The following is a 12974-nucleotide window of genomic DNA, read 5'->3' on the forward strand; positions in this document are numbered from 1 at the left end:
GCAATCTCATATGCTTGATTGAGCGTAAAACTTTAATTGCATGGTCAAACGCTCTTAACTATTTGAAATTGTCCGTGTTTCATGTCTTTTCTTTCCGTAATTGTACACATGAGGACTGCGTTTGTTAAACTATGATTTTTTTTAATTCAAAAATGTAATATTATCGAGAGCATACATGCACAAACGATTAACCAAAACCATTAAGTTTTAACGGAGAGAGTAACCGCGGTATCCATCCCTACATGCAGCCTTATGTCCTGTTTTCTTGGTTTCCCACTAGGAGTTGTTTGTTTGTCATCGCTCATCATTGCACTAGGTAGTGGTAGACAGCAAGTTGTCAAACCCTAGCAGCTGAACAGTTGGCCTGATAAGGGTCTGTTTGGTAGCACCGTAGTGTTTTGTTTACTAAAACGTCGGAACGGAATCATTTCACTCCTTAACTTTTTCTTGCGTTTACTTGCAAATAAAGAATCGGAAAGCACACAATTTCCATTAAAGTCTGTAATCAAATACCTAAGAGTACAAAAATGTAAATTTCATGCTAACCAGTATTGTCAAAATTTAAACACTGAGCAAAATATATAGCAACTGCATATCCAGCAATTGGTTTTACGGTTTACTCTCTTGAGAGATTTATCATCATGGAATTCTACAACATCAACGAAAAATTATGATTGGAACCATTTTCTAAGCTTCTTGGAACCTTGCTTTTCGCCATCAGTTTGGGCGGAGCTCCGTTGTGAGTACTTGGATCTATATTGCTCGATCAGCACGTCGAGTTTATCCACAACGTCCCGCCCTAATGGGTCTTTATTTTTCTTTGGCCTTTTTCTCCTCGTTTCATTCTCTCCGCCCTCTACTTCTTTCTGCGCTTGCAGCTTCCTCTTTTGAGGTTGTACATTTGCCTTTCCCACAGATTTTGATTTTTGTGCATCAATGGCCATGGATTCACGTCCGAATGATCTCCCACGACCACCAGGCTTCGCGCCATCTTGATGATTGTTTGGTTCATGTTTTGAGCTTTCCGAATTCTCTGTTGAGCCTCCTGATACTTTTGTTGATGAGATCTTCTTTTCCTTTCTGAACGGACCCTGTTTCTGCCTCTTAGAAGCTCTCAATTGATCAGTGGCAGTTCCATCACCAACCCTGTTTTCCACTTCATCTTCTTTATTTGGTACTGATTCATCCAGACTTTGCTCTTCAACACTTTGTTTCCGTTTGTTGAACTTCTTGCTTGGATCAGCATCTGGTCTATTTGAGCCATCCTCTTGCTGTACACCTGGATTACGACGAGCTGCATTCTGCTGCCCTTGAATCTTAGCATTTCGTAATTTCAATTTCTGGACATTATCCAGTGCGAACTCCACAATTGGGCGATGATCAGGACCAAAAGTTTCTACAAGTTGCATCACATTGAATTACAACACAATGGATTCAATGCATTCAATATCTATTACCCAACATAACAGGATTGGAACTGAGACTCCAGTATAAAGATTTACTATCACCAGTGTCTTATGTCAACATGAATTATGTAATTCTGCTGAAGAAATAACTTACCAGGATTGTTGTTCAGAACTCTCAGGGCCACAAGTGCATGCTGATGCTCTGTAAACTCAACAAAAGCAGCTCCACGAGAGTAATTCTTTGTGTTAAGCTTTCCTTTCTTCACATCCTCCAAGAACTTTATCTGCATGCTCAATGCCAAATATAAATAAGGGAAAGTTTCTTAAAACATAATAAACGATTAAAACCATAACAAATAGAGACAAAAGTTAACTGCTAATTAACCTGTCGAATAACAGGTTTTTGTTTTGTAGCTCGTGAGGTAACTGCATCAGTACAAAGTCTTTTTAGTTCCTTTTCATTCATGGACTTTGGCAAATTTTTTATAACTATTCTCGTCTTGGAAACGTGAAAATTTGGAGATTGAAGCTTCGACATCTTGCTTCTCTCCGCCCTGCATGGTTTCAGAAAATCATTAAAACCTGACCCAAAGGAATGTGAAACATCATGAAGTAGCAGCAGAATAATCAGCATTCGCTGTTAAAAGCTATGGAGTCTGATGTTACTTCTTGACAAATTACCAGATTTTTTAAAGCTTGTGGAAGTTTTACCAGGTTTATAATTCATGTAAAAAAGTTAAATACGGACTGAGAACTATAAAACAGGAGAAAACCCGTACAAATGGTTTTTAAGAAAAAAAAAAAATCTATAAAGTTAGAAACTAAAACGTAAATACATTACTACAAGGACCAAAAATGGAAAATGATATTACAAAATATTGTATTAATTTAATCAGAGATTTTGTCCGGAGACAATCAGGTGAGAACCAATTGAACTGTGCTCCAAGCATCCAATGGACAAAGTATGCATAAGCAATATGCAAGCAAACAAAAATTTAAGCAAAACTTACATTTGGCGTTTCAACATATCACTAGCTGAAACCCCTTTTGCAGCTGGAGTTCCCTCAAGAATAAGACCTTCCTGTTAATTTTGACGAAAGAAAATGCCAGCCATTCAGGACAATCCGTTCAAATAATTACCACACACAAAACACTGTAGAATCAAAATAAAGAAGGAAGGGGGGAGGAGGCTTGTAGAAGAAATAACCTTTGCTAGATAGAGATTGCGGTGGTCTAGGTCCTCTTTCTTGGCCACATTTAATTCCTTATCATGAGCTGACTTTTTATCCAAAGCCTGCAACACTGTTAATTGTCTACCTTTCAGAGTAATTCCCGAGCCAGATTCCGCATTCCCAGCTGAAACGGCAGAACTGGCTCCATCTTTTGTTTTGAACCTGAGAAAGCCAGATCCTTTGGGTCGCCTGCCACAACATGATATCAGATGTAGTTTCAAACATAAAAGGATGCAGGAGGAATCATATCAAACTACAAATAGAACATACTTGGTGACTGGATGAAGGACTGGGACAAAAGAGTCAACTTTCCCAAAGGTAGAAAACCTTTGTTTGACATCTTCATTAGTGATCTCAAAAGGAAGATTGCTTATGAAAATTGTTCTATGCAAATCTTCTACTTCGTCCGCCTGTTCAAGATTTGGTACCGTGCTTGTACTTAACTTTCCAGGCTCAGTAACGTCTGATGCTTTTGCAGTCTCAAGAGATGAGTTATTAGGCTCATCAACAGATTCATCAATAAGATTTGATGCCGTGGTTTTGCTTTTATTTCCAGGCTTATCAAACTCTGATGCTTTTGTAATCTCAGAAGACAATTTCTTAGACTTATTAGGTTCATCAACAGATTCATCGATAAGATTTGATGCCGTGGTTTTGCTTTTCTTTCCAGGCTTATCAATCTCTGATGCTCTTGTAGTCTCAGAAGACAATTTCTTAGGCTTGTCAACAGACATATCAATAGATGACTCCTTATTCCTTTTGGGCAGTGTGGAATCATCATCAGGAGTTGCTATACCAGAGGGTGTGATGAAGTTTTTTAGAACTTTCCTTGCAATGTCTGCTTCCTCTTCAAAATTAATTTCAGTAGGGACGTCCTTTTTCTCTGCGGTGTTGTCATCTAGAGCATTGTCTACTCCATCATGGTGGTGGGACTTTTTACCGACATCCCCAGCATCATCCTCAAAATCATCACTGCTACTGTCACTTTCCCCATTTCTTTCATCCTCTTGTCCTGTAAAATCAGAGCTTTAACATCACAATAATGTAGAAGCAAGTACTAAAAATGAAGTACATATTTATCAATAAAATCGTTCAAGATAAAAAAGATTTCGAATATCACGAAGTAACTCAAAATCAGGAGTGTAAAGGCATCTTTTCGAAAATTATGAACAATTAAATGCATTTTATTAATCAGACACTCTGTGAATCATCGTATCATCATCATTCTATTTCACAAAGTACAAAAACACAAAACATCAGTTGACTACTCAGATACTATTGATTATTACTCCAAGATTCTACATGAAACAGTAGGACAAAAGTTGCTAAATGAGAAAGAAGTTACAGCAATATAACAAGTACCATCTGCTGAAGCAAGGGCATTATTGCCACTACCATATATCTTCTTCGAAACAGCCCAGTCAACAGCTATGGATCTTTTATGAAGCATTTGTCCATTTAGCTTTTTTATTGCCTGAGAAAGCAAAGGAAAAATGTTAGCTCACGTAACTCAGCACAAGAACCCACGGTTTCATTATGTACTCCAAAAGTAAAGCATGAATCTCAATGTACATTTTCCGCATCCTGTTTGCCTGTGAATTTGACAAATGCAAAACCTTTAGATAACCTGCAAACAAGGAATATAAACAGGGATGAAGAAATAGAGAACATGATATATCATTGAGAAAATCAATACTGGACAATGGTAATATACCCTGTGTTAGGATTGTGTGGAATAAAAACATCCCAGACAAACCCTGCTGGTGAAAACATGTCTTTTATTTCATTCTCTTTGGCCTGCGTTTGTGTAAGAAAACTATCAGTTTAAGTTCTCCTACGAACAAAATGTCATATGAAGATACAGTGAGCAAAAAACCTTGAAAGGAAGATTTCTAACAATGAGCTTCCACTTCTGAGTCTTGGAACCCTGACCGAACAAAAAGAATCCAGCTGTTTAGAAGCAATATACTAGCACCACCACCACCAATAACATGAATAACAAAAATAACATCACTAATGTAACAACCCATAATGCTACGTAAATGACTAATTTGAATAACAAAAAAAATCCGGATTTTCTCTCTTATAAATCTAAATGCTGGTTTGGTCCTTGCATGACCTGCAAAGTAAGAGCCTATCAACGTTAGTATAACGTATACTTGTTTTTATTTCTGATCCCTGTAGTTCCCTAACAGATAATGCTAAAACATATTACATTCTTGCATCATCTTTTTTATTTTTCACTGAACCATAGCCAAGCTTAAATAGAACTAAACTTGAACTGGGAAGAATCCAAAGCCAAAATTGCATTGAAACAATGAAGCAATGAAACTCCATGAATTGGTTCAAAGTCAATTAAGGAATGTATAAGCTAGATCAATTCAGTTTGAAATTGTAGTAAGCAGTACATGTATAATTTACCTCCCCACCCAGCTGACGTGCCCAAACAATGCCGCCTTTTATTTCTTTTTGGTGTAACATAGAAACAGAAGCATGAGCTGATCTGACACTGTTATAAAGTACAGATGAAGCATCCATTTTGCATCCATCTTGCACAAGACCTGAAAAACCACCACATATGAGTGCACACAACAACTTTTGTCTGTCTAGTAACATTGAAGTTTCAAATTCCAATTAGGAAAGCATGTAATCAACTACAACAGCCAAACTAAAAGTATCAAGTGTTTCCCCAGAGTAGTTTGTTGCAACTCTCATGTGAGTATTGATTATGTAAATTTAAATCAAGTCATCCAAATTGCAAATTATACTTAATCATAGATACTTAAAACGTTAGTTTATCAAGAGAGCCGATCCATTTTGTAATTTAAATGTCATATGCAAAGGAGAGTGGGACAGAAAAGTCAGATTTAGACTGAAAACAAAGGAGACAATGGTGGTACTCTTTAAAATTTACATTATGTTGAGGCTTTTGTAAATGATGAAGAAATAAAAAGCAATCAAAGGCAAAGACAAATGAAAAAGGAATCTAGGACATTGATGAATAGCATGTTTAAGAGAAGCATGATAGAGGGAGTGAGAGAAGCATGACAGAGGGAGTGGGGACAAGATCAACACCTCAAATGCATCATTGTCCATATGAATATAAGCATGTCTTCGTATTCCCAATAATTCCTTTATTTTAAGGTTTTTATCACATATGGTCCTTTATGTTTTGGCAACTCATCACTTTGGTCCTTTATGTTTCAAACTCATCACTCTAGTCCTTCATCTATTACTTTGATCATCAAAATTGTCCCTGCCAAGTACTTCCGTTAAAAGGTCTGTTAGTGACTAGCGTGCTGATGTGGCATTGGCATGGGACCCACAAAATCAATCATGTGATGCCACATGTATTCAATATAAAATAAAAAATAAAAAAAATCAATGTTCAAAAATAGTATAGAATTTAAAAAATACCTTAAAATTTTGAAAACCGAAACAGATTTAAATGAAGAGGAAGGAGTGGGTTGGGGACGGGGAAATCTGAGTGGGTGGGAGGGGGCGACGGCAAGAGAGCCGGAGAGGGAGGGAGTGGGAGAGAGAGGGCGGGTCAATCTGGGCGATTCTAATGTCCTATTAATGAAGGCTTTCTCAATACATGGGGTATATTGGCTGGCGAAGCGGATGGGGCGAAATCTGGGTTAGGAATGGTGTGGTTCGTGGTTTGCAGAGAGGGAGAGTAAGGTGGCTTCCTTTTTTTATTTTTCCTTAGTTCAGAAAAAACCAAACAAAGCTTTATAATTTCTGTGTATACATATACACACGGACAAGCGTTTCTCCAGCAAAAGCAAAATCATGGACTCCAAACCAATTAGCAGTAAACTATAGATGGTCTCTTTCTCGCATGCTAGATTGCTAGTATGACCCAGTGTTAATATACAAATGGTCCCAAAAATATGCAGTCTTTTATCAACAGAAGAATGAAACAATAGATATGGAATTGTGATGAATGAGGGATGGAAGTCTCCATCAGATTCTTCCCCTCAGAAGCACAACGTTTTAATTTTTTTAAATTTTTATTAAAAAAATATTATTTTGGTTTTGTCTGTCTTAATTTGTTTTGTGGGCCCCAGACAAATGCCACATCAGTACCCAGCGAACTTGTTAACGGTAGTAGACGGAAGGGACAATTTTGCTGACTAAAGCAATAGATGAAGGACCAAACTGATGAGTCTGAAACATAAAGGACTAAACCAATGAGTTGCCAAAACATAAAGAACCATTTGTGATAAAAACCCTTTATTTTATCATCCTAGAATTCCGTTATGCTTGTTGACCGTCCTTCCTTTTGGTTCAAAACAATCATATTTTATTCTTCAGTCTGCATGAGTTTTCTATGTTTCTCGTGTTCTACATTAACTGGGAAATCCTAGTGTTTAGCCTTCATATGGATATGAAGAAATACATTTGAGTATGTCACACAAATTACACATGCATCAGTAATTGTACAGCATATATATATATTGCAACTTTCCATGTGCTTGTCCATACTTCATGCATTCCAATGAATTAAAATTTAAAAGAGACACAGCAAAAAGAATCTTGTCTCAAAGGTTTGTGTGTAACGTACATACGGTTGTACAACTACCAACAATTGTTTACATGAATGCAATGCCAATAAGTTGGGAACAGCATAATATACGAAGTAAAAAATTTACAGGAATGGCCAGTATTATTCTCCATAACAACAACTTCCAGCAACAAAAGCCAAAGAAAACACTGACAAAATCAAACAGTTTGCACCTCATAATATTAAACCAACCCACCCACCAGCGACAATGGCTAAACAAAAAAAATGACAAAGGAAAAGAATTTTCATGTTTCAACTCAAAATATTAAACTAACTAACCCCATTTAATTTGAAAATTAAAAGAAACTTGCAGGTGGTAGTGGCAGGGGAAGAAACAAAATGAAAGAAAATTCCCTTACCATGTTGTTCAATCTCTTCTTTGGGAAGAGGATAAGTGATGGAACATACGTCCCCAATCTCCCTAGCTCTGCGATGAACATCTTCTGCCATACCAGCATTAAGAAGACCACCGAATATGACAGTTCTAGCAACCCTACACAACAAGAAGAGATTAAGTACATCAAAACGCATTTCTGGAAACTGATGCTATCAATTGACTTTCTTATCTCAAAATTACCTACCTCTGCTTTTCCGAACCACCCACTTTTGCCACTTGATCATTACTCAGTGCTGGGGTCTTTCTAGTCTTCACGGGTTTCTTTGTATTTTTTTCCAAAGTAACAACTACAAATAGCTAAAGCAAAATGAGTGAAATTTACAATAGCTAATTTTTTTTTTTTTTTTGGTGATAGCAGGATTCAAATGTTAAGATTATTGACCTCTTTCCTGAGATTTTGAAGCATCCTTTTCCCCTTGGGAATTTTCACTATCAATGTCATTTTCTGTTTTCAAGGTCTCATCCACGTCAATTCCTAAAACCAAAAGGTAGTAAGAAAACAAACCAAATTTGCAGAAGAAGTAGCTAAGACTATTAAGAACCTGTTGGAAACAGAGGAAAGATGCAAAAGAAATGAGAAATGAAGGGGAGATGTGAGCGGTGAAGAAGAGAGGAAGGAGAATGCACAAGTAAATTAATTTAAAACTATTTTCAGTTTTTGTTTACTAAAGAAGTCTCTGTATTTTAGTCCCCTCTTTGTCAACTCTATCATCTTTCTTTCTTATCACTTTCTTCTACCTTTTCCTTCTGTATTTTTAATTACAAACAAAAACATTACCAAGCAGACCATAAGATATTTTCATTTCATGTGCTCTTCAGATTAATTGTACATACGAACCTTGATTAGTCTTTGGCCTTCGTTGTTCAAGCGGAGCACGATGCATGGCATGTTTAGCTGCAATTTTTCGACCTCCAATGGACAAACCATTCTTTAGCTCAACAGCACGATTAGCATCTTCTATGACAGCACTACAAATCGATGCAAAATACAAAAAAAAAAAAAAAAAAAGTGTTCAAAAGTTGCAACCACAAACTCAATTTCATTGGCTCATATTGCTGCAATATCTCCTAAGTAAAACTCCTGAATAAACCCTTTAGTATTAAAAAACATGTCAAGAAATTTCAAATCAAAATTTTTTATCTTATTCTTCATGATTTTTTTCATACAACAACATTTTATACTAAGGGGTAGGGGGATTTGTGCTAGGCCACACAATGCGCACATCATAATAACGTGGTATTCTTGACAACAGAAAAAACGTGGTATTGAACTCACCATCTACGGTAGTCGGACCTAACACCTACCACTTACAGTTGAATAGGAATACTACCAGTGGCCATCATGATTTTCTAATTCAAAGTAAAAAACTAGACTAACTTGGGAAACATAACAATAAAAAAAATGATCCATAATATGGGAAAAACAATGAACTTGACTTACAATTGAACAAAACCAAAACCACGGTGCTCAGTTGACCCTGTAAACAATGTAATGAGACGAATTAGAAATATTTTGACTTAACTGTTAAAAACCAGGTTAAATCCACGAAATAAATAATAAAAAATCTGCTGATAACCAATATTAGGAAATGAAAATCATATGACACATGAAATCTCATTTTGAAACAAGTTATTGATCAAGCTTCTTCTTGTTGTGTTCAATCATTTCCACAATCCCTCATAGCAAATAATTTATAAGACACACACTTTACTAATAATTTTTCGATCACTTCTTTCACTTGTTTCATGCTGTTTTTGTTTAAAGCATGCTTGTACCTCATACCCAAAGTGATTTTACTTTAACTGATAATGGCAGTTGAAGAGAGATTTCCTTCTTCTTTTTTTTTTTGTCGAGGTAATTTACTGTTATGATTTTTAGTTCAATATGAGGGAGGAATTGCTCTTTGTGCTCATGGAGGTTCCTATATTATTGTTGGCCACTCACTGTGATCCTTACGTAAAGGCAAGGGTCAAAGCTGATTAGGAGGAAACTTGCCATACAACTGATCGGCTAAGACTCTTCTTTCCTAAAAAGCATTTGAATATAATGCCCTCTTAAAGTAAGTATAGTTCCAGTGCTAGGGCATACCTATAAAGTTAACACTCAAATATCACCTCAAGCTAGGGAAATTTTCTAGCTGCAATTAATTCTAGGACAAAAACCTCCCGGCATAACATCTACACGAAGGGTGTATGTGAAGAGATGTTAATAGGTGGCAGACCCTCCAATCTCCCTCTCCAACTTGAATAAGGCTCAATTTACACTGTTCTGAGCACAGAGATGGGGTCCGCTATGAATATAGTGAGAGGAGTGATCTCCAATGAGTATGAGAATCTCCTTTCTATTTTTGGGTTTCTTTTCCTTTGAAGTGCTAACAAATACTACAGGGGGTTATATAGGGTGGACATGTTGTCAGTTCTAAAACCTTGTTTTAGCAAGGGAGGATTGCTTTCTGAAAATGGTGTTGTGGTGATTCAACACGGCAAAATCTAATCATACTTTGGGGTGTGCTACTACATTGGGGGTTTGTCAAGAAATCAAACTTGAGCTCTGAGCCTTATTCATTGCCTTGAAGTATATTCTGCAGATGGTGCGGCTTTGATACAACGCGGGCCGATAATTACCATTCCAACAAAGCCACACAAATCTAAGCATGGGATGCAGAAAACTTATCCAAAAACATTAGAAACACACCCCTCCCACCCCCCGGCGGCGGGGTACATATGCTGTTAGTTAATTTGGTTTCTTTTAGGGCTCTGGCCCCCTCTTTACAAAAATTAGATATTAACAAGACAACAGGAAACAAGCAAAAGTTCTCCGAAAACACCAGTGTCAGAACTAAAAATCAAATAGTAAAGTTCCATTTTTTGCAACATTTTCGGCTTACCCTTCTTCATAACCAAAAAGCACCGCCTAATCGGTCCAATGTCGCTGAACGTCTCTTCCAGCTGAAATTCAAAAGAAAAACAAACAAATTAAAGAAATTTGCATTACGAAACAAAGCAGAAAATTAAAATTTGACACCAGTTAGAACAGAAATCGTATGAACAGATTGTAATTCAACAAATTAGCTAATTGGAGTGATTCGATTTCAGTAAAGGAAGAAAGAAAAACACAAAACTGGGGGTGTGGGGGTACAAGAAAGAGCACCTGAGATTTGGTGAAAGAAAAGGGGAGGTTGGAGACGAAGATGGTGGAGGGGGAGTGCTCGCTTTCGGTTCTCGGTCGGCCGCCATCGCCATCCTTTGCTTTTCTTCTTCCCCATCTCTGTTTTGTTTTGCCTGGAGAGGGTGCACCAACGGAGGAAGCAGCTATGGACTTTTGGACCTAAAACCTCAGGAGGGAAACAAAGGACAGAGAGGGTTAAGGAGGGTTGAGGTTGAAATTTGGGCCTGGCCCATGAACAATATGGTGTTGGACTGGGTGGATATTAAAGTGGGCCTAAAACAAGAGCAGGACTTGTACTTTTGGTTATGGTATGTGAAAGGATACTACAACGCTTCTTCTCTGAGGAACTTGGAAGTTAGAAGTTTTACATCCTAAAAATTTGTGTGAAGTAATGTCCTTTCTAAAACGATTGGTGTTATACTCGTCTTAACACAATTACTCCACTCATATTTCATAACAAAAACTATTAGTCTTTTGTAATACTCTTTAGATGACATATTTAAAGTCCGTTTGGAAACTATTTTTCATCCATAAATAATATTGTACTTTGAATTTATCTGTAATTAGAGATGGAGATTGAACTTATATGCAGACAAAATAACACATTGTTCTAGCTAATTTGGCTCAGTCCAAATATGTTAAAACCAACTAACTATTGAATTATAGTAAAGCGGTTGATGACCACGATTTTTGTAGTCAAATGATGATAAGGATTTGGGAAGGGTAGTGTGCTATCCACACACCTATTTTCACTTCTCACAAACCTATCTCAATTTTCGACCATCAGATCGATTAAATTGAAGAAGATCGATGACAAAACATTAATAAGGACATGTGGGAGGTAACAATGACCGTATATAGCACTATCCTCTGGGAAAAACGATTACATGATCTTTGAAGTACTTATGATTAATGGACACCAATTTGTCCAAGAGAAAGAATTACAAAAATGGAGTTCTTCCCTTTTTAAATACGAGGATTAAATTAGGTGGTGTCGCGTGCTTTACCTTATATAGACACTTTGAAAAATGTGGTACAAATAAGTAAATAACACAAAACATTGTCGTGTACAAAAATTTCAGCTTACAAGCTAATAACCAAAACATTGTGACGGTCAAGTCCCTTGTCTACCTATTTTCACGTACATGGTGAGTCGTGATTAAATAAACATGGGACCATGGTCCATGGCTCCAAATATTTTCATGTAATTATATTATTTGAGGATCATATGCAATTATTATTTTTTATTGTTATTGACACGATAAAAAAGTTATTTTTCACCTTAAATATATAAAATTATGAGATTAAAAATACACTTAAAATGAGTACACACTGACTTTTTTAATGTGCCAATAACAATACCCGAAGCGTTATTATTGAAAGAGCTAGTGTATTGCATAATGCTAAGTTTACATCCGACTAACTTAATGTTTTCCAAAAATTTTCTTCTCTTACAAGTAAAGCATAGAAGAATACAAAATGAGTTTTAAAATCAATAATTAATTAGACCAATATACTCGATAAAACAAACATTTGATCGAAAACAACATCATATGTAACTTATTTATTTATTCTTTTTTTTTGAACAAACGATATGTTCTACACTAAAAAGAAGGGGTGGGTTGAGTCTCACAATGGGCTTGCAATAATATGGTTCAAATTCATCTTTGACGAGTATCGAACCTAAGACCTCTCACTAATAAATGAAGAAGAATACCATTAAATTGTTATACTAAGTGACTTTTAATAGACCCTATTACTTGATCAGATATATTATCAACTCTCGAGTTAATAGATGAATGCTCTTATTCACTTGATGTCCAAGGCATTTACGCTCTTTACTATTTTATTAATCATAGGGAATTAGAAAATTAATAAATTAAAGGATGGCCCAAGCTGAAGATTAGGTAGGAAATTTGCAAATGTCCAAACGGGCCGAATGCATCGAACGAAAAAAGTGGTGACACGAAACCTGAGACAAAGAAAAGCCTAATAGACTTTTGCGTCCAATATGGGACCCACAAAACATTGTATGGTGGGGACTCTTATTCACGTCATAGATGACGTCATAAACAGTGAACTATGAAGCTGTTTTCCCCTTTACATACGCAACTTTTTCTTATTATTTTCTTGTTTTTTTCGTGAGCCACACAACACAAGCACCATTTTTGTTTGTTCCAAAACACCATTTTGAATGTTA

General features: G+C 36.4%; 1 protein-coding gene across 1 annotated transcript; it reads right to left on the reverse strand.

Annotated features, from left to right (window-relative positions):
* Positions 1–514: 514 nt before the first annotated feature.
* LOC103962053 (RNA-binding protein 28) lies at positions 515–11222 on the reverse strand. The gene is made up of 19 exons (XM_009374716.3): positions 11196–11222; positions 10757–10933; positions 10494–10554; positions 9047–9083; positions 8444–8574; positions 7988–8080; positions 7790–7892; positions 7568–7701; positions 5060–5199; positions 4515–4565; positions 4353–4435; positions 4211–4265; positions 4001–4112; positions 2909–3650; positions 2614–2827; positions 2417–2487; positions 1792–1960; positions 1561–1690; positions 515–1396 (listed from the first exon to the last, which is right to left on the reverse strand). The coding sequence occupies exons 1-19, from the start codon at positions 11220–11222 to the stop codon at positions 669–671; spliced, it is 3258 nt and encodes a 1085-aa protein (XP_009372991.2). The 3' UTR covers positions 515–668.
* Positions 11223–12974: the final 1752 nt, after the last annotated feature.

This window comes from the organism of the source record quoted next, unplaced genomic scaffold (assembly GCF_019419815.1).
Source record: "Pyrus x bretschneideri cultivar Hongxiangsu unplaced genomic scaffold, Pyrus_bretschneideri_v1 Contig16, whole genome shotgun sequence".
In the NCBI taxonomy this organism is placed as follows: domain Eukaryota; kingdom Viridiplantae; phylum Streptophyta; class Magnoliopsida; order Rosales; family Rosaceae; genus Pyrus; species Pyrus x bretschneideri.